Source organism: Haliotis cracherodii, unplaced genomic scaffold (assembly GCF_022045235.1).
Source record: "Haliotis cracherodii isolate W230 unplaced genomic scaffold, xgHalCrac1.p SCAF_1, whole genome shotgun sequence".
Taxonomy (NCBI): domain Eukaryota; kingdom Metazoa; phylum Mollusca; class Gastropoda; order Lepetellida; family Haliotidae; genus Haliotis; species Haliotis cracherodii.
The window spans coordinates 76,901,001-76,924,526 of record NW_027266264.1 but is presented as its reverse complement, the minus strand read 5'-3'; the positions used below and the strand labels follow the sequence as shown (position 1 = coordinate 76,924,526).

General features: G+C 38.0%; 1 protein-coding gene across 2 annotated transcripts in view; it reads right to left on the bottom strand.

Annotated features, from left to right (window-relative positions):
* LOC139476716 (solute carrier family 12 member 2-like) overlaps positions 1 to 23,269 on the bottom strand; it is an 87,820-nt gene extending 64,551 nt beyond the window's left edge. For both annotated transcript variants that reach the window (XM_071259437.1, XM_071259447.1), the window contains exon 1: positions 22,725 to 23,269. In XM_071259437.1, coding sequence (XP_071115538.1) covers positions 22,725 to 23,117 — 393 coding nt within the window. In that variant the 5' untranslated portion in view covers positions 23,118 to 23,269. The remainder of the gene's footprint in view (positions 1 to 22,724) is intronic.
* Positions 23,270 to 23,526: the final 257 nt, after the last annotated feature.

The following is a 23,526-nucleotide window of genomic DNA, read 5'->3' as shown; positions in this document are numbered from 1 at the left end:
ATTCAGTCTCAGGTTGTAATGTCCGGCAATTAAATCCTAAAAAATATTCAGTTGGCAAATCATAAAATGTCCGACTCCGGTTTGCACTTTTTCAAATCGGACATTGTGCAATCACAACCAGACATGACCTGTGCACAGATCGGCTTTCGGATCCCTGGTTCAAACATTGATGAAACTAAAACTTCCTCGATAACAGTTGCTGGGCAATTATATAGCACTTCTACACTGCTGTGTTTTTCTGGCAAAAGATCTGTACTATACACAATAAAATACAGCTGCGTGGATTGTTCTCGTATCTTCCAAGTTTGATCATGTCTTCTTCCAACACCTAATGGAGCTTCACTGGCTGCCAGTTGCAGGAGTCAACTATAAGATCCTCCTACAAGTGTTACGCCGGCTAACCTCAGTGAACATTTAACGATTTACTCTCTTCACCACACTCTCTGATCTCAACAACATTCATTCCTCAAGTTAACACTTGTACATTTCGGAAAAGAGCATTCTCATACGCTGTGGATTCAGGAAACTCTTCAATCTGGTCCCATTATTTCCACTTTCAAATCTCAGCTTAAACCTGCAGAGAATATTTATTTTGTGAATTGTTGCGCTATATAAATGCATGTAATATTATTGTTGTTATTATTTTGTTGTTGTCATTGTCATTTTCAGGCTTCCTTTGGGGAGGGATTGTTATAAAGATTACCAACAGACTGGTCTAGAAGCTGATCGGGGGTCCCCCATTGGAGCTGGGCACTTAATACGGCAAATGCAGTGAATACGGTAAATACGGTGAATACTGTGAATAAAGTATCTGCAGTCTGTGACTTTAACCAGTACTCCGAAACCACAGTCCATAAAAATCTATTGTTGTCTAGTAAGCTTATAATATTCCGTAAGACAAAGAGACTGCAAGATGAGTTCAGGCTTGTAGATTAAAAGTATTTGCCACATATGATATCTGACACCTGATGATATCTGCTTTGCTGTTTAAATACATGGTATTTAAGCTTGGAATCAAGATGCAATAAAGAAAAGAATCCAGCTCGGCTAGTAGATTCTAATTTGGCTAGTATGTGTTTTCTATGAATGTCAATCCATACTTGGGATACTCCAACAATACACATGATATGGGAATGAGAATACTAATTACCGTATTCGACGTAATAAGCACAAAGGGCGCTCTCAAAACTAGAAAAAGGGGGCTCTTATTAGAATATTATTTTGGTGGAAAAAACAGAGTTGAAAGATAAATTTTGTGGTTTATGCTGACAGACTGAAATGTTTATATGCGACAGATATATTTTTCCAGAATTTAATTGCCCATAATTAAGAATGCATATAACACACGAGTGCGTATTATGCACGAATAAATATGTCTTGTGTACATTGATCAATGGGAAGGGGTGCTAAATGGGATTGTTCACAAGCCAATATATTAGCAAATATCGCAGTGGGTGCTTATTAGAGCGGGGCCCTTATTATGTCGAATACGGTATCCTTTCTTATGCTTGAGTGTAATACTGAGATGAGTTGTACAAACCTAAAAGAGACTGAGATGCAACCAATAAACCATTTTCCATATTAATGGGAATAAATACAAGTTCCAACCTCATCATTTACATACTTCTAGGGGAAAATTCTTTATCCCAAAATACAAACGACAATAAAGATTGATGGCATCTTCTTAATAGCTAGGTATCATGTGTACATACAGATACAAAATCAATTGAAGCCCAACCCCAGCCACATAAATTCTATTGGCTGATAATGAGCTCCGTCAAGGTAGTATTATGAGCCATCATAATCTAATGAGGCTGCTACAAGCAGAATGCCAAGTATGCTATTCCTGACTACCTTGGTCAGGATGGATGGAATCTGCTGAAGAGATTCACAAGTAGTCAGATAATGGGGTTACTGTGGTAGCCTTAAGCTCGTCAAGTAGGTAGGGCCAGAAGAGGATGTGTGCTGCTGTTGGTTTATGGTAAGGTGTGATATTCTCACTACCCATATCTTATCTGATCTTTCAACTAGTAAAGTCAGAGTTTGACAAACTAAAATACCTCTGGATGTATGAATCATCAAGCATTGTCACGACAATGATCCACCTTTATATAGTAATTGCATCAGGCATGCCAAACTACACCAAATGAATTAACTACCCCCAGCAGCAAGAGAATGTGATCTGTCACACTCCTGCCGGCCCTGTTAAAGCAGGGAAATGAAATAATGTTGTTACCTCGCTCTAGAAATTACATGATCCAGTATCTGCAACATTACCATTGATTACTGTCTACCATCTAGTGATCTAGTTGGAAACACGATGGAATTAGTTTTCATTTGCAAAGTAGATGGCTACCTTTTCCCATTATTTTTTCCTGGAATGAATTAATGCATCTTATTAATAATCTTGTAGTTAATTTGAAAGATAAAATAATTATGAAAAATATTTAACTGATCTCTCAGGGTTCTGCCTTGGGGTACTAATCTCGAGATCTCGGGGACCCTGAATAATTAATTTGATAATTATAGGACCTTTATATTTCTTGTCAAAGATCTGGCACAATATTTAAAAATTGACTTTCACTTTGTATGCATTCACTGGAGTATGAACCTTCATAGAGTGGGGGCCAAAATTTTTTTCAGAGCTTGCGACGTTAATACAGTTTTGTCCTCACTCCATGAAGGTTCATACTCAAACGAACGCAAACAAAGTGACAGTCAATTCTTATAATTACTTATTTATCACTCATTTATACCTCAAAGGATCTAGATCTAAATGCGATATTTAGTACATGTGACTTCATGTTTACACTGACAGGCTGCCAAACAACAACCAGCTATATCGCGGAATAAAATACTTCCTCAAAACGAAAGGTGACATGAATGTATGTATGTTCAATATGCTCTACAGGAACAATTTTTGAAGTTTCTTTACAACAAATGTATTCAAATAATATCCTCATTGAATAAGAAATATCTGTAAATAACTTCCTCAGTGAGTCAGTCACAATGACAGCGCATCATAATACATTTGCATAAAGTACAAGACGTCAAAATGGCTGACACGATAAACGTAACAGGTGAGATTACGGAAGTTGTTAATGAACCTGTGGCAATTACATGTTTTAGTCATCATTGATAAACTGGCCGAACACTGAAAGGTGATTAAAGATGTGTCAAATAGACACTTAGGTAAATTCATAGATAGCCGTAGACCATCACTGTCAGCCTAGACACATTTTCCCAGAGGCAAGAGAGTTAACTGACTATAAAAGTCCAGTTTCCACCCTTTGACAGAACTAGGGTGGTATTATGGAGTTACATTTTGTCTGGACTAACGAGTCTATGCATAGTCCAATCACAATGGCGTAACGAATTCGAAATCCGGTTCGTAAACTGTCGTGCAGATTACGGTCGATTGCAGGATTTGCAAAACATGTGCACCGCCAACTCGTTTACAGATATTTTCCAAATATTGTCATGTTTTTAATCAAGGTGCTCATATGATTTGGTGCAATTCACTATGTAAGACTCGTTTTATCACAATAGAGACCTTGATTATCAATCAGATCGTCACGACTGGGCGCCACTGTTTTGTTCGAAGCAAATGCAAGTGATACGAGAGGTGGAATCTGATTGGTCTAAAGGAGAGGCTTAGAAGGGACGTGACTCATAATAGCCACTGGTGGCGTTAGGGTAGAGCCCAGGAATTCCAGCCTTGTTCGGCAAGGGTGGAAACTGGACTTTAACAGTCAGTTACCTCTCTTGCCTCGGGAAGATGATCCAAGTCGAGACAACGATAGTTTGGATGTACATTTCTTTGTTTTGTTCACTAGGATGGGGCGTAGCGAGGATATTCATGAACGATCATGCTTTAAACTAGCTGATGTTTCAAGATTGACAGGTCAAAGTTATCAGAAAGAACACTTCTGTGTGTATTCATGCTAGGCAATTCCCAGAGGTTCCCCATGAATGTGGGAGTAGTCTGCCAGTGTTTATGACATTTCAAGAACACGGTCTCGTGAAAAACATACGAACCTCAAATTGTGTGGTTCATACACTTAATTATCAATGTCAATTTCACCATCTTTTGACCGACCTCTCGTCGAATGGAAAAGCTGTATATCGTGTAAACTTTAATTAAAAAATTATATATATTGCCGTCCATTCTATACATTGTGCGTGCTGGATCTTGTTAGGCCACCATTACAGTCCAAAACTGACTGGCATCATCGTCCCATGGAAGCAATCAGATCCCAAATTGTTGTCTGGGGAATGTTCATCAACTTTGCCCGCAGTGCTTGTCTCAACTGTCGGAGGTTCTGTGGTTGTTGCTGACATCCTCACATACGTTGATCCAGTGCATCCCTTAAAAGTTCGATTGGTAGACCTGAAGGCCACGACAGGACCTAGATGTTGATTCCTCAGGAGTTGTGTGTCGTCTTGTAGGAAAATGGCGTCTGTGTGTCCAAAGAATGTCATCAGTGTAATGTTGTGCCTTTAAATTCTCCAAGTCTGTTCAACTAGTGTATGAGATGGCTGCCCACATCATCACACTTCCTATATGCAGTTTCGTGTCAACACGAGGTCAAAGCATAAAATGTGACTCGTCACTAAACCAAACTTGTCTCCAATGTAGTTGTGGTCATACTCTGTTACCTTGACACCATTAAATTCGCAGCTGACGATGCAGGTCCATCGAATGACAACTGAAACTGGTAGTCTAGCACGAATACCTACCTGCGTAAACGGTTCTTCGCCGTCTGAGCTAATATGCTATGCAATCCTGGTATTGTCATAGTTGCAGAGGTGGCCTTGGTGATTCTTTCACATAAGTTATGTATGAATCTGTCCCATGCTCGACCAGACCTGGGAAGGTCACATGTTGTTCCGTGTGTCTGATAACGGTTTCACGGTCTCGTAATGGTGCTTTGTGCTACGTGGAAAATCTTGACTACAGTAGAAGATGATTCTCCTTTTTACAATTGGCCAATGGCTTTGTTGCTTTGGGTTTCCGTCATTTATGGCATGTTTTCGCTTTTCCCTTCTTGTATGAATGTGATGGCATGCAAATGAAATTTGAAGTTTTTATTGCCCAACAATTGATGTGCATGTCATGTTGACAGGTTTCTGCAACAGGCTCTCCCGTGGTTGTGTTTTTGCAATTTTTCCATCTTTTCACCAAATTTCTGCCGTACCCCATTCTCTCCTCACAAATCAATCCCAGTCCTTGCAGAAATGCCCAATTCATTTTTGGTATTAATTTAGTAATGATGTTGGCAACACTAAGATATTTACGATTTTATTACCATGACTACTTTTGTGTTTCTTTTTTTGAAGAGCACATAACATTTATAAATGTCACACAGTATCAAATGTTAAAGCACCAAAACTTAAAATACAAAAGATAAACACATGATAAATCCAGGTGTGAAATAGGTATCATGTATTGCCTGTATCCCACAATGATAAATTTGCTGTCATGATAGCCATGCTTAAAATCTTGAATGGATCATAACTGCACATATAATTCCAAGATCGCAATCAAAATGAATAAATGACTAATTAATGGATAAATAATTATTGGCAATAGCATGATATGGCTGGATTGTAATTCAAGGTTTTACTTAGCGCACAAATACAGCTAATGGACGCACAAAAAGAATACAAGAGCAGTTATGGATGTCTGTCATTGTATCCATTAATCATGACCGCTGTCCACATGACTATTGATTCATTCCAGGCTCTAAAGCAAGTAACAAAACGTACAGTACATTAAACATGCTAAACCATTTCAAACACTTCACCAGGATTACAGAACCCCTATATTGCCTCCAAAGACCCTCAAAATTAATTATTGGGGTCACCTGGAGCAACACTTTTGTAAAGCAAGGTAAAACACTGATCTCTGATGATCTATTTCCATATTCTGAAAAATCAAAACAATTATCAACAAACAAATATTCTTTTGAAAAATCCAGTTTCTGTGAATTTCTATTGCAGCCGGCAGTGTGTGACTTCAAGTCAACAATTTGGGTCAGTAGGTTTAAAATAATAATGTGAAAAATGTGTGAAATATTAGGTCACTGTTGTGATGGCAACAGCTTGTGTTCCGACTGCTATCCAATAGATATCCAGTCATCATGATCATAGCTCCCTTAACTGTTATGTTCACCCATTGTCTAGTATTAATGTTTCAACAGTGTTGTTCAAGGGGTATTTGCTGAATATCATTTGTATATGATATGAATCAGGCAACACTTACTCATACAATGTACACACCTGTGGGGATTCCGAGGAGTGAGTGCGAGAGTTGGGTTAACGCCGCTTTGAACAGTATTCCAGTCATATCACTGCGTTTCAGCTTAATGTGGGAGGAAAGCCCCAAGTGATGCAGGTCTCAGACGTTTACCACTTCGGTGAAACCCACGAGCACGGGTATGGTCCTGACAAACCTAGAAACATAATCGGGGCGAACCGGGGTTCGAACTCACAATTATAGGTTTCTGGCGTGCCCAAGGGACGCAACTCTGCACAGTGAATTGCGGCACCTTAGACGACTGGGCCACCCCCGGGATTCCGAAGAAGAATATGTCCCCAGTTATCTATGCTTGTAAGGTCGGGTAGTCAGGTTCAGTGACTTGGTTTACTAAGTATCTCCGTGTATCAATTGTGTGCATTGATGCCCAAAAATTCAGTCACTGGTTTGATAGCCAGACTTGACAGCTTAAACATTGTTGAGTGCGACAAAAATCAAACACACAAATACTTTGTAAATAAAATGTACACAACACAAGATCTTATTCCACATACAGTTAACTGTGTCAGTGGTTGATAAACTGTCTTCAATTTAGTAGGTATTTAAATGGATACTTGGTATGGCATACATCATTAATGTCTTAATATCAGAAACATGTCCTGAATATCAGTTTAACATGTTTGAGGAAGTAGATGCACAACTTTCACATTTCTGAGGAAGAATATGATTGCCCTGTCAAAATACACAAATATACACAAATGTATACGTAAACGCAGTGCAAATACAAACTGAGTGCAAATAGTTACACGGTCTCATAACCTGATTAACAATTGAGGAAAGTATTATCACGATCATAATGTTTATATTTTCCATAACCTACACACTAAGCACCTGTTACGTATGCTGAGATGAAAAGAGTTTCAAGGGTGGCTGCTTATGACTGCCCATTCCACTTTTAGCAAGTCAAGCTTCCAATGATAAACAGTCAGTCCGTGCCAAAATGTTTGAGCCTACTAGCCCGCATTTGGCTCTAACAGCATTAGAAATTGGAACTAGTCCCATAGTCCTTGCCAAATTGCAAAATAGTTAAAGTATCATAAGGACTAGTAGGAATTTGCCCATTTTAAGGGTTTTGCTATATGTTATCATTATCAGGACTAGTGGAAGAAAACCGTTAGTTTCTATCGCTGTCTAAGCATCTTTTTCAGTACATTTTAATGTTACCATAATTATAATTAGCTTCCTAGGGTCCTTTTGCTGCAAAATCGTACCATTGAAATACAAAATAGAAATAAATCCGAACACAACAATTTGTCTTAAATAAACATAACAGCTATAGGGCGTCGCGGAACAAAGGGGAGTCTAAAACTTCTATTCTGAAATATTTTTATTGTCACCGTCATTGTTACTATCAACTGAAATAACAAATCAACTGAACTAACGAATCAACTGACAGTTGCATGATCCAAACCATCTTTTTTACAATATGAAGCTTTAATTCCAGTCTCAACTTTGTCAGCTACTTCCTCCGACATGCAATAATCATAATGTAAAATAACAAGGTTTTCAAATCACCTGTGAGTTTCATCATGTACCGTATTGTAATGATACACTGAGCGCGTTGTTTATTTTATTCTTTGCATTTGAAATCAGCTGAATAGCAATACCAAAAACATCACTAACATTGCTTTGATAATATTTTACGGATTCTCATTGTATAATCTGTATAATAACTACTATTGAAAGATATGCTTTTGATTTGGACTTTTCATTTGACATGATTTTTATTACAGAAAAGACAATAATGGGATGGCCTAACACTCGCAAATTTCATGTGCAAATGTAGGGCTGTTCAGTTTATAGTGCAGACCCCCTTGTAACAACATGCATTAAAACACCAACAATTACATGTGAATTTGTTCAACAACTTTTTCTCTACTTCATGACAATATCTGAAATTATAGTGATGAGCTGATGAGTTGGTATGGACAAATAAATAACTATTATGCCATTTAAGACGAATTGTTGCTTTTTGATTAATATCTATTTTGCATTTCATCGGTCTGATATTGCAACAAACGATCTATAGACTATTGAACTGATGCTTACTAGACTCAGGCTCCACGCTAGTGTATTTTTAAAAGTCACAGGCTGAAAACATGGTAAGTTTCACTGACAGGAAGGAAATCTCTACCGGTTATCTTACTAAGCCAGTACAACAATTGGCGACATGACATGTTCAAATGTGATCACAAGATTAACGTCCATGGATACTGTCCTTAAGCTCCTCGTACCTCTTAAACACTGAAAACAAGTAGAACAAATGACCATAATTAGTCATTCATAACTCAATCTACCAGGTTGTTTCTTTTTAATAAGGACTTCATGTTTCATGACATTCCTAAGCAAGCAAGTTAACATGTCATGGATGTGTTCTATTTCCATGTTTTCTGACAGTAAAAATTAATGTGCAGTGTATCATGCTGTATCAACTGGCTATATTTACATGATTTAGAAAATACACGCCACACTCAAGTTGAAATTTTATCGAAAAAATACATAAATCGTTTCCAATAATTCCTGAAAATAATAATGTTTCATTTTGTTGGGAAAAATAAAAATTATCTGCCGTAAAAATGACGATGTCCCTAATGGCAGGCAGTCACACAGCAACTACCGATAGCAAGCCGGCATTGTTAGCAGACGGCCAGTGGCCCTATAGATTCATGAATCCAAGTCAGTTTTAAGGGCCATCATGGCCATTGGCAAGGGTGCAGAGCCTCTCACATCAATACAAACATCCTCAACCTCACATCACCCAAACCCTAAGGAAATCATTTTGTTTCTAAGCCTGTGTTTCCATCAGTTGTTTAAAGCCACACTCAGCAAGATTCCAGCAAAATGACAGACGACTGTAAATGATCAAGTCAAGACCAGACAATCCAGTGATTCATAATTTTGTAAGCAGCAATCCACGACTTCGGGTTATGTTGACACACAGTCAACAAAGTCACCAAGCATGACCAGCTGATCCATTAATCTTACAGAGAGAAAAATATTTTATTAATGTGTCGCATGTTATATAAATCTGAAAAAGTTAACACAATAAAACACTCATTAAATATAACATCTGCCCAAATGGACTATGAAACACAAGTATGACAATACTATGAATATAGAAAAGGTAGTTGTAAAACTATTATACAATGGTAAAAAATAGCATAGTGCAACGATACGTAAACAGTCATTAATTATGCGGAATATTTACGTCTATTGTACATTTTAAAACCTAATGCGTCAAAGCGCTTTACCCAGCCTTACCCAGTAAGAATGTGGCCTGGTCAATGGGTGAAAGAAGATTGAAAAATGGATTTAGAGTCAATACATCTTTCCATATAATTTGGGAATCTTACTGCCAACACCTAGGAAATACTTACATGCCTTATTCAGTACAGTACTAATACAACTGACATTTTCTCATACCCCAAACTGCTGACCTGCAGGATAAGATAGGCTGGACAAGGTTATTGTACAATGTGTTTAAGATGTTTATGCCAAACCACCGACAGCTTTTTATTTACATATAGTGACACCGACTGCTCAGCTAGCAGATTTCACAATGTCTCTGACTGTATAACATAAATCAAGATTTTCTTGCAGCCACACCCCTAAATATTTAACACGATTGCCTATTTTTAAAACACTTGAAGATCTTTTAATACAAGGGTGGTAAGGTACAATATTAGTTTTCTTCATATCAATAGTGAGTCACCATCGTTCACACAAACTGTCAACACAGTCCAACATCCTCTGTAGAGATAACTCCTCCCCTGCTATTACTGCAATATCATCACCATAAAGTAATGTACTCAACGCAAGTCTATCAATGTCAACATGGTCAATACCACAGTTAAGGCCATTGATTTCTTCAGCGAAATTGATAATGTAGATAGAAAACTATATCGTAGACAATACACATCCTTGTCCAACGCCCGAATACACACCAAACGCATCAGTATAGCGATCACTAGCATGTACTCTTGTCATTGAATTTCCATACATGGATTAATTCTTAGTTGTAATAATTTATATCCTGAAACAGTGCTGGTTTACTTTGTGGAACAACTTCACAGCATCGATGAAGCATATATAAGTTGATTTCTTGAATAATTTTCTATTGATGACTGAATATAAACTGTGGAAATTATCGTGGGTACTACATTTGGAGCTAAAACCGTTCTGTTCCTCGACAAGCATATCATGTGCTTCAAACCATTTCCTCAATCTTACATTATTGTTTCTTTGGTTTGTCAGCAATATTCAAGCTACATGACGGTGGTCTGTGAATAATCAAATCTGGACCAGACAATCAAGTGATTGCAATCTTACACTACTTGTTTACGGGAGGAAGACACATGACATCACTCACGTGTCTTTCCTAATGTTGTATTGAAGACTTTTTTTTAATCATTTTTGGATAGATATTTCTCTCTTCTAATTAAAAACAAGCAACAGTAAAACGAGATGCGATTACTGGTCCTCTTGTGGTTAGCTAGCAGTGGAGAAATATTGCCCAGATTGGCATTTTCAAACTCTGCACCAGACAAACATAGCTAGAAGCACTGGTTCTATTTGTTTTGAACACAACCAAAATGATGCTGTTTGGATTTATAATAATGGTGGTTCTAAACTAACACAGATATGATGAAAGAGACAGGCAAGTGTGATAACCTCAGATGCAGTGACAACTGAAGCATAGGCAGCCTGTATACCAGACCCACATTTCTGTGTCAAGCAAACCCAGCGTTAGAAATTGGCACTAGTCCTATAGTCCTTGAGAAACTGCCTAATAGTTTAGGTATCATAAGGACTAGTTTGTTTGTTTGTTTGTTTAATGCTACACTCAGCAATAATCCAGCTGTATGAGGGTGCTCTGTAAATAATCTAGTCTGGACCAGACAATCTAGTGATTGACATCATGAACATCGATCCATGCAATTGGGATAAGATGACATTCATCAACCAAGTCAGCGAGCCTGACCACCCGAGGTCGTTAGTCGCCTTTTACGACAAGCATAGTTGCCTTTTACAGCAAGAATGGGTTGCTGATGACCGAATCTACCCCAGATCTTCATGGGTCTATAAGGACTAGTAGAAATTTGCCCTTTTTAAGGGCTTTGCTATGTTATCATTACAAGGACTAGTGGACGAAAACTAGTTTCTTCTACATAAATCTAAGTATGGACACGATCAATGTCATGGAGGCAGATGGTTGCTCCTACCACTTTCCCCTGAAACCTCTAGTCCAACTGGGTCACGCTCCCTGAGCAACAATGTGGTAGCCTGTAACCAATAAAGTCCCATGGCAATGATGGTAATTCAAGCATTCTTGAGAATTGACTGTACCGTATAAAATAATTGCAGCACTTGAGAGATGGCATGGAAGCATTTTCAGCCAGGCCTAATAGGGTCATGGTTATAACAATGTGAGATACACTCATAGCCTGGTAGTAGCAACTCACTGTGCTGTAATTATGACAAGCCTTCACGGCTTGGGTATTCTTTGTGACTTCATGAATGGGAGTGCAGTCACAAGTCATCAAGTATAAGCATATGGTTACATGCAGACATAGGTCATCTGGTGCAAACCTAATTACATACTCAGTCTTACTTCTCATTTGTTATAGTTTCAGTCAAACTGGTTAAAGAAAATTAAACTATGTTCATCCTCTCCATAACATATCAAGTCATTTGCAGTGTCGACCCTTTGACGGGTCATGGGGTCCTTTTCAGCAATTGTATTTGCAGCTAACATTTCTATATTGTCTGAGGATGCCTAACTTTACCTAAGTGTCTAACATGAAAACTGTTACAAAAACCCTAGAATTCCATCCTCAATTTTGACCTACCAAGAATATTAATCAAGGCAAATCTTGGATTCAACCCAACATCAGCCATGATCAGCAGATCCTGACATTATGCAGGCAAACAACCGTGAACAGCAAGCTGCATTACCTAAGCCTGCAAGAGACCCGTGAAGATCCGGGAAAGAATAGGTCTCAAGCAACCCAAGCTTGCCATGACCGGCGACGAACGGGATCAGGTGGTCAGACTTGCTGACTTGGTTGATGCATGTCATCGTATCCCAATTGCATAGTTTGATGCTCTTGATGTCAGTCCCTTGATTGTCTGATCTAGACTCGATTATTGACAGACCACCGTTATATAGCTGGATTATTGCCGAGTTAAACAACAAACAAAGATTACCTAAGACCACATGGAACCTGTGCACTTATCATGATACATAACACAATCTCTGTATTTAAATATGTATCCTATCACATACTCCACTTGAACGACTGTCTAATCATCCTTTAGGGCCAATTATTCATAGCAATTAGTATTATTTATCTAGGATTCTTGACAAAGTGCCCCTAGCAGGCAAATTGGGAAAAATATGTATTTTATTCCAAACTTGGGATTTCTTAAAGTTCATAGTTTCTTAAATTCAGAGGTATTTTGAGATTGCATTTAATGAAAAATATATAACCAGGCAATAAAACCAGTTCCTTTTTATTTTATTGGTCTTGTTATAAGTGAACACAGATTATTTCTACAAAGCAACCAAACTACTTATTAGTTATACACATCAATACACTGTAACACGAATTGGGACATATTCAGTTCCAAAAAGGGAGTTTTTATAACATTTGCTGCAGACTTGGGCCAAATATTGTCCTCTGAGCAGGTCTAGATAAATCCCTGAAATATCACTCAATATCTCACACCATCTCTATCATTATGCTCTATTACCTGAAGTATTGAGCAAGAGATACTGACAAAACTGTTCTGCTCTACTACTAGCTAAAACAGTTGGTGCAACACATAGATTTGTTCTAGATATCTGTGTGGTGGTGTACGAGTCTTACTGCACCCTTAGCAGCAGGAAACAAGAACATGTATACATGTAGAAGGTCAAGTTACAAACACTACTAATGGACAAACAAGGAAGTTTCTGAACTCCTTGACACCCAGGTCAGTCCTCTCACTAGCTACCTAATACAAAATCATCAATAAAACAAATACAAAATCATCACTAAAACTAATACAAAATCATCACTAAAACTAATATTATACAAGTTCAGTTGGTGACTACATCATGTACATCATCTTCATGATAACACTAAAGATTCAGTCAAGTTGCTCTTTTGATTACAACTTAATCATGTTAATGTATCAAAAAGAGTTAGATATTTATATGTCATAATCAATATTAACAAAAGAAAACTGAAAATGACTGCTATTCAGGTAGACTATTCAAACAAAGAAAGTCAAAGTCAGTTGGTCTTCAAGAACAATCTTAATGTTTCGGTTTACACAAGCTATGTTATAAAGGATTTTTTCTCTCGTATAACTTTATAATTCATAATTCTACAGATGTAGGTAAAAAAGATAACAACAATGTTTGTTTGTTTATTTGATGTTTAACGCTGCACTCAGCAATATTCCAGCTAGACCAGACAATCGAGTGATTGACATCATGTGTATCGATCCACGCAATTGGGATACGATGACATGTATCAACCAAGTCAGCGAGCTTGACCACCCGATCCTGTTATTCACCTCTAACAACAAGCATTTGCCTTGTACCGCAAGCATGGGTTTCTGAAGACCAATTCTACCCGGATCTTCACGGGTCGACACAAGAATGAGATCAACTTCATAAGTCACATGCTTAGGCATGATGGCTGTGCTGATCCTGCACATGTGCACATGTCAAGTCACTGGCGGTTGATGACCGTCAGCCATTATCAAGAATCAAGAATCAAGAATCATGACTTGCCTCAGTCTTCTATCACTATCAGTAGGGTCATGGTTATTGTTACTACGTAAATCCAAAATGGATCAGAAGAATGAATTTCTTGTGTAACAGAGGAGATAAATAATCCATGTCAAGAACAAACAACAGGATTCGGGAATTCCCCTGATCACATGCTGTTTAATGAGTTGTCCTACAACAAGTTCAGCCATGCGATGTAGCATGAGACAGGGAGAAAGGCTACACAAGGTGATGTGACATCAACATGATCAATTACCTAGCTGGATGTTCTGTGATGCAGACAGAATCAATAATTTTCAAAACATTGATCACTCAACAAGGGCTCTAAATTAGTGGTAGCAAATGGCAAAATGGCAACTATAAAACTGTTTGGATACCTGGATAATATGTGGTTGAATATTCCTGTAACTGACACGTACCTGACTGAACTCGTGGTCAAAGTGCCAGTTTGTCATTAATCTTTCATGAATTTATAAATGAACATTATATAGTGATACAGTACAGTTTGGGGTGAATAAGATGAGACAGGTGATAAGAGTATGAATAGATTAATCTTCTGAACTAACCCAGGTAGCAAGATGTTGCTTGGAACTCGACAAAACACATACTATTTGGTAGGGATGTGCGGTTTTATCGGTATACCAGTATATTGCAATACAAATTCATCACGATACGTTTTTGGCGTATCGGTTTTTCCCTCATTATTCAAACACCACCTGATAAAAATATGTATTCAGTCCGGACTAGTACAAGCAGCCATACAAACACACACAGGTAAGTGACCTATCATGAAGACTAGGATTTTATGTTACTTTCCTTTTCTCAACTTGTTTTTGCTGGCTGTTCACTATCCAGAATACATAAGAAAAACACATTTCATTGTGATCACAGTACTGGTAGTGGTAAAACATTTGGAATTTGACCAGTTGTATCTTTTGACATTGAGTGTAATTTTTTTCACAATGTTTGATGAGAGACAATGACCGACATGGAATTTGTCATGATGTATGATTCTTATCAAATTTATGTTAATGTTAATGTTAATGTTTTTCAAACTGTTTCAGAGAGTTAACATTATTCAAATGTGATTGAAAAAGGTTGGAGACTGTGACTGACATGTATATGCCATGATATATAGTCCTACCTTTTTAAATCAAAACAAAGACAAAACAAATGCTTCATACTCTTTATTTGATTGTCGATAAAAAAATAGTACAATTTATTAAAATTGGTTCATAATTTTGACCAAATTGTTAACATTGCAGCTTTCATATTGATATTTGTCAAAGGGATATGAAAAAAAGCTTTTCTCTAGTTAGAAATTATTTCCCAATATATTGCAATAATATTGCAATATGTTTTTGAAATATTGCAATTTATCGCAATACACTTTTTGGTCCAATTCCCAACCCTACTATTTGGTTTCCTCTATGGAATAGTTGTTACATCACAATGCCTATATATATGACAATATTCATCACTGTGCAATGCAATAACAGCAATACAGCTGAAACATAAAACAAGTTAGAAACAGAGACATGTTCTCCAGGCTGTTACTGACAGACTAATTAATATTAACATTTATTAGGCCACCTATTTTTTTAATTGTTTAACAGATTTTTTAATATGTTACTTCATACTTCTTATATCCTGCTTCCAGTAGAATCACATTTAGTCCCAGAAATAAAGTTATCTTATTTGAAAACATACATTAAAAAAATAAACAAAACAAGCATGAAATACTCATATCCCCCACCAATATGACATGTCTAGTTGTGTACAAAACATTAACCCCTGTGAATTTTGTTTACTTGACCTTTTTGTAAATGGCCTAATTGCAAGCACTAAAACCATTATTACTGGTGTTTCTTGCCATCTGCTGTTTAGGACAGAATACGTAACTGTATTTGTGATGAGTCGTATTATTACTTAAACAATAATTAGAGAAGTAAGGGAGTTCTTACTTTACTTAGAGATCAATGAGAGCAGGGGTTATCATGAGGTGTACTGAGAAGTACAGCACCAATCATCTGATGATCTGAGTAGTAGACTGGAGTCCGGAATGCCATAGCACTGGCATGATCAGTAAACAACAAGTCCAGTGTAGCTCCAAGACAGTGAGTTGGAGAGTGGATAAGTTGAGTCATTTTCCGCACATTAAAGAAATCTTCAAGTTTCAGTTTTTCACTCAGATCACAGTTGAAATTCCTAGTAACAAGGACATGTTCACATTCATGCTTGTCGGAGAGACCCTAAAGTTTCTGCATCAAATCAGTAAGTTAATGTGACAACCGTGTCCATGACACTTTGGAAGGAACATACACACAAGCAATGCCGAACTTGCCAACAAGAAAGGAAATGTATTCAATACTGCGAGACAATGTTACATCACATAGTTGGACACTGTTCTTGAAACGTGTTGCAGAACTTGCCAACAAGAAAGGAAATGTATTCAATACTGCGAGACAATGTTACATCACATAGTTGGACACTGTTCTTGAAACATGTTGCAGAACTTGCCAACAAGAAAGGAAATGTATTCAATACTGCGAGACAATGTTACATCACATAGTTGGACACGGTTCTTGAAACGTGTTGCAGAACTTGCCAACAAGAAAGGAAATGTATTCAATACTGCCAGACAATGTTACATCACATAGTTGGACACTGTTCTTGAAACATGTTGAAACATACACAGCAATACCATGTGTATTGTCTCCTGTACAGACTTGATATTCTTGGAGGTCTCCTTCACTGTCATCACTGATGTGAGCTTCTGTGAAACACAAAACATGAACCACACGACAAACTTATCATTCTTCATGTCTTCAAAATGAACATTGAGTGATCAGTCTTTTACATTCTAGTTATCTCAAAAGGCGACTAAGCTTGTCATAAGAGGCGACTAACAGGATTGGGTGGTCAGGCTCGCTGACTTGGTTCATGCATGTCTTCAGGTCCCAATTACGTGGATCGATGCTCATGATGTCAATCACTGGAATGTCTGATTCAGAATCCATTATTTACACACCACCGTCATACAACTGGAATAATGCTGAGTGCAGTGTTAAACAAGAAATAAACATACAAACAAAATGCTTTTTTGTTTACTACAATTTTGTGTTAATCAAAACCTACAAGTTTTAGACATTTCCTTGATTTGACCCTACTTAGCATTCTAATACATACACTTGACCATGTTGACCAGGCTGGGCCCTTAATTTCAAGTGGTATACATCTCAGTTAGGTAATACTGGTAATGGTTCTCAGACAACCCTGCATAGATCTTTTTCTAGAATGTGTAAACTGTGCCCATGTAATGCTCTGGAAATGAATGCTCAAAAAGCACCACTAGACCTGTCTATGTGCCAAGTTTGGTGAAGAAATATTGTACAGTTTTCAAGATATGCTCCAGAAATGAGCACTACCACCATTTTCAGTCAAATTTGTTACTTTGGAAACTCGAAAAATAAATTGTTAAAAAATCCCAAACTATCAAAAGGCAACAGTTCACCGCCAGACCTATCCATGTGCCAAGTTTAGTTAAGATATTTCTCAGTTCTGAGTTTTTTAGTTCTGCTCCAGAAACAAACCAACTGACAGATAGACAGACAGCACCCATTCCTATATTGATATTCAATAATATAATACATGTACAAGAGGAGCCTGGAACAATACTTAATTTCTACAGCTGAGGCAATCTAGACTTGCCAAATCATTCCAGACTTGAGTTGGACTTTTTTTAATTTATTCTCTTGGGTCTCAGAGACCTACCCTCTAAGTTCGTTTTTTTATCAGGGAGCAAAATGTAAGTCTAAGGATTCAATCATTTTTTCCAAAAAGCCATAACTGACTCAGAGTTTGAAATAGGGCGCATGTTGGCAGGGATTCATTGTGAAGAAGGATAAAGATGGACATTCAATTGTATACATTTAACAATAATGTAAATATTTTCTTTTTGTACAATATCATCTATTTATTATCATTTTTATAAATTAGTATTTAAGAGGCCACACATAAATATGTTGTGAGTCTGATTACAGCAATGTTCAAAATTGGGTAGGTGGGGATTCTTTCTTTTCTTTTTTTAAAACAATTTTGATCAATAGTTCCAAGAGGACTACAAAGATTAAAAAACTGAATGCTTTACAAGCTCCATTGCAATCGCAAAATTGGCAAACGAGAAAGGACAGAGTAAATTTCATTCACTTAGATTAATAGTGAGAAAAGATTGGTGTCAGAAGCATGTTATAGTGTTGGTCAGGTAATCGGAACCACAATATTTCTTTGGAACGGCTTAAGTTGGTGTTGCAATTTTCAACAGGGCACAAAATACCTCCAGAACATTTTTATGCGAGTTGACATTATTTGAATCAGAAATAACTATAGTCGCCAGTAATGTATATTTTTAGGTAGCCAACTGGCAAACAGTAGATAAATATATGTCACCCATCATAGTTTTAAGTCACATTGGCGAAATGTAACAAGCAATAAGCAAATGTCCAGGTATGTAACCATAGCAAGTTCATCTCCAGCTACCCTTCACAAAACACACTTCGATGTCTTGGCAGCTGAGCTATTTCTGCATTTATCCAACCAGCGGCAGAACTATTTTGAGTTGAATGTGAGGAAGAACTCCACATCAAGCCAGCAGATAGATTATTGACCAGCAAATAGCTCAAATCAATAGCTTGAGACTTCCTGTCATTAACCATATGTCTAAATGTATATGATGCCTTTACAGACTCATTTGGTGACAATGATTCATGACATTCAGCATTGAAGGGCGCAAATAGGACATGAAACTGATGCATAAGGACCTCTATACATATCTGCCTGTCAGATCCATCTTTCTCAATGACTGACCATGTGCAGGTCCTCTTCCTATCTTGACCTTTCTGTGCTCTCTCTCCCATGGGCTGATCTAGCAAGGCACAACATACACGTAGCAACTGAGTGAGACAGATTTTACGCAATAGTCAGAAGAATCAGTTATCTGGTCAATAGAAAGCAAACCAATGTCTGGCGTCGACAGCATGATGAATTCATACTGATGAGCAAATCTGGAGACTTGGCTCTGGAAATTAATACTTAATTACTTCCTAGTACAGCATGTTCAGGGTTGGAAATTAATTCTTATTTTCACCAGTCAAAAGGGGTGAATCTGTCATTGAGTTATGGGGAAAGTGGTAGTCCACAGGGAAATGACACTACTCCTGAATTTACTGGTCTTCGAGTGAGTGAATGACTTACTTGGGTTTAATGCCGCTTTTAACAGTATTCCAGTTATATTGTGGTGTGTCAGCTTAATGTTGGAGGAAAGCCCGAGGTGATGCAGGTCTCTGATGTTTACCACTTTGGTGAAACCCACGAGCACAGGTATGGTGCTGACACGGGTATGCCCCCTACTGGTCTTGGAATAGCAGACTTATGTTAATTACAAACCCTCCTGCTTAGCTAAGCAGGCAACAAGTACTAGTAACCAAGAGTCCACAGAAATAGAAATAGAACATTTAACAAATCAATGCCTTCTCTAATTCAGTAACAAAAATGCCATTGTGACCATCACCTTAAGACAAAAAACTAGAATTTCTTTTTCACCAAACACTGCATCAGGTTTTCTAGGTATTGATATTAGCCACAGAGCCAAAGAAAGACATAGCCTGAAGACAGATCATTCACTAACAATAATCATGACAACAGCTGATCAATAGCTGACCTATTGTCCTGAGGATCATCTGTCACTGCAATCAGGTCACAGATCGATACCTGTAGGTTGAGGCTCCCATACAGTCATACAGGCAGTTTTGGTAACCACCTCAATAAGTGAGAAATATGTTGCTGCTTCACCATGATGCCTGGGTGTGTGTACATGATGCACTGAGTAAATGATTTCATGCCATGAGAAGCAAAAGGTAAGACAGCTGAGATGTCATGCCTGTCTCCTAGGACTTAATTAATTTACGTTCACAACGACCTGAATGTTGATGAGTCCTGAGGTGTTTCGTGTTTGACCTGAAAGATCTTCAGGTTTAAACTAAGACACCAATCATGTCAATGTCACTGCGACCCTTTTAGAATGTTTAAAGAGCACAAGCATGATAACTATCCATGTTCCTGGCATTTAGAACATATCATCACAGCAATGCCAAAACATGAAGACAAATTAACACAACGTGACACAGAAAACAAGGACTTTTGTTGTCAAAACATATGTTGGCTGTGTCTACATATTTCTACAAATAAACTACATTCTTAGCTTGCCTCAGTAGGCAGTCCTATGGCCAGAGGCTGTTCTGTATACAGCAAAAACCCATAAGGCACACAGCAGGACTTACAAGATTTGACAATCAATAATCAGACTGTTCTTAAGATAATTGTTTTGCTTGGTCAGTTAGCTGTTTGGTTCAAAATAAACTGTTGCCGAACCATGCATGAAACTCGAGTGAGTGAGTTGGGTTTAACACCGCTTTTAACAGTATTCCAGTCATATTGGGGTGTGTCAGCTTAATGTGGGAGGAAAGCCTGAAGTAATGCAGGTCTCAGATGTTGACAACTTCGGTGAAACCAACGAGCACGGGTATGGTGCTGACAAACCTAGAAACATAATCGGGGAGAACCAGGATTCCTACCAACAATCATATGTTTCTGTCATGCCAAAAGGACGCAACTCTGCACAGCGAATCGCAGCACCTTAGGAGCACACCTTCATGACACCTTAATTCCAAACAATACAGAATAATTGTGCCTGACTTGCCAAAATAATATCAAACACTACAGCTTAAGCTGATATTTCTATCTATCATTTTCTTCTGCAGAACTGGACAGATGTCTGTGGACTAGTGAACAATTCAAAACAAAACAAAAGACCCTGTTCACACAGATATATTGATACTATACTAACTGGTAATGTTTTAACTGCTTATTCTTCTTTTGTCTAACAACATATTAAATTTTCAATGTGTGCGAAAAGCAGGGATAGACATGACCACTTGTTTTCTAAGTCTGAAACTAGCGAAAATCCAGAAGGACAGTTGTTTTTTCCCCAATCCTGTAATGTGACATGAACCACTAGTCTGAAATTAGCTACAAACTAGTTTTAATATGGCCAAAGGTGTCAACCCCTTAATAGATGTATTTACAAATGACACTGACACAGACGATATAAGGTTATGACATGCGACAATACAAATCAGCTACAAATCACACAATGCAGTATCACATTTTTCTTCTGCCACTTTCAATTTCATGTGAAAATGCTGCACAATATGCATGATATGACCACTGATTATTCACTCTACATTGTAGCAGACTGTTACGATTCCACAGATTGTCCAACACTTGTTCCCCAGTCTGGTCACAGCTGAGAAGTGACCTTTCCAGGTGGTCCACCAATTACTATTCATGCCACACAGATGTGTTGACAACCCATTCACACTTTCAGTTGCATATCACACACCATATGGGATACCAGTGGGACCTATTCTAACCAAGAATCTGAAAGGGGCAACAACAGTGGAACATAATCACCATGGTGATGAATAAGGAACAATAATCTCTATGCACCTAATGTCCTTAAATCACTGCTTAATCAACCAGAATGACTCATATAAGGTAACGGGTCCTTAATACTTAATTGATGATGTAACATGGTGTCCCATGTCTAACTTATTGACAACTTTAACACGAGAGAGTACAAGTGGATATCTCATACAAAGAAAATCTTGACGCCTTGCACAGAGTTTCACTTCATCTTCCTGGATCAGGAAGTTACAACAGCATATGGTAATCATTTTCTCATGTTAAGTTTACAAAACCGAAAATGAACAACAATGTTGTTTATCCATAGATCTACATGTAATAATTATATCAAGTTGGGACAGGGTTCACTCTCGAAATTTTCTGACAGGGATCCTTTATATTAAAATTTCAAATATTCCAGAGGTACGCCCATACAACACAATGTTAAAATGCCCCATTGTATTTAAAAATGTGCGCCTTCTTTTTTCAAATTTAGGGGCTAAAAGCATAAGGCTCCACACTAGCACTGACTAGAATTATCCCATCTGGTTAGTTTCGATTCAAAATTTTATCAACCTACTGCACTTTACTATTCCTCATAACCAAATGTGTTAACGTTGTACACATATGTGCTAAAGAAGGTTATATACATTTTCGGAAAGACTTTCGACTGTATCTCCCCTCCCAAATTTGTATGTATGCACTGCCGCTCAATCCTTTTATTTATATAATAAGTGTAACCAACAAAGGTTCTTTATTAATAAATAAAAAAAATACAATTATTTGAAGGAAATGTTTTTATAGACTAAGCGTTGGTCTCAATAAGCTTCCAAACCCTGAAGTGCATGACAAACCGGAAGAGCAGACGCCACCCTTGCCGGAAACACGTGAAATATGACAGTGAACGACCAATATTGTAAACAATCGAACGAGCCTACAACGACGCTTCACTACTCTGTTGTTATTACATGCGTAATCTACAACACTGAAGTTTAAATGGCATATTTTCAGTCACACAATAAAAATTTAAAATGTCAAGCCCATTTTAAAGTTGGTTGTCAACAAAACAATCTATCCACGAGGATAGCATGTGGAGTGACTCACCATTTCCTCGTGTAGCTGGGCGAGTGTCGGTCGCGATTTCATTCCTCCTGTCGCCGACAGTATGTTCCTGTAATGGTCAACACACGGCAGAGCCTCATGAGTATTCATTGCAAAAGTTTTCAAATTATTGGTATCTGAATAACTCCGAAAGGAATCGCCACTGAGAGAGAAGGTGGCTGAAGGAGATTCCGGTCCCTTATCATACACATTGCTTCTTGTATCCTTTGGTGATTCTTCAAATTTAGTTTCATTAACACAGTCCACACGGGCCACTTGAAACCGAGAGCCGCTTTTCTTCATTTCTTCTCCTATTTCGTCACCTTCCACGCTACTAGGCACGAGTAGCTCTGCTTTCTTCATTTCACCCGGCTCGGTAGACTCCATGTGCGCCATTTTTTGATTTATCCAAGAAGGTCACTTGCCTCGTTCTGATTGGCCTATAGTTGGTCACATGGTCACTGTAAACAAAGGTTTGACGCAACCCACGTGCGTGACCAAAATATCCCCCACTTACAGGAATTTCGCCAGACCGACGCTGTGCCAGGAATGATTTACTGACGGGATGTTAATTGGTCACGGATGACATGGTGACACGTTTAAAGGAAAGCATGTCACGGGAGCGGTCTGGTAATGTGAGCGCTTGTGGTGAATGGCGTACAGTAAATTTAGGCGGAACTGCCTCGATCAGATGGGAGCTAGCTCACGCTTCGTTGACGGTCATGTGAGACAGATTTAAACCGAGATTCTGCCGATTCAATCTGGCGTAAAACACGTTGTTAACCGGATTTACGCACTTCATCGT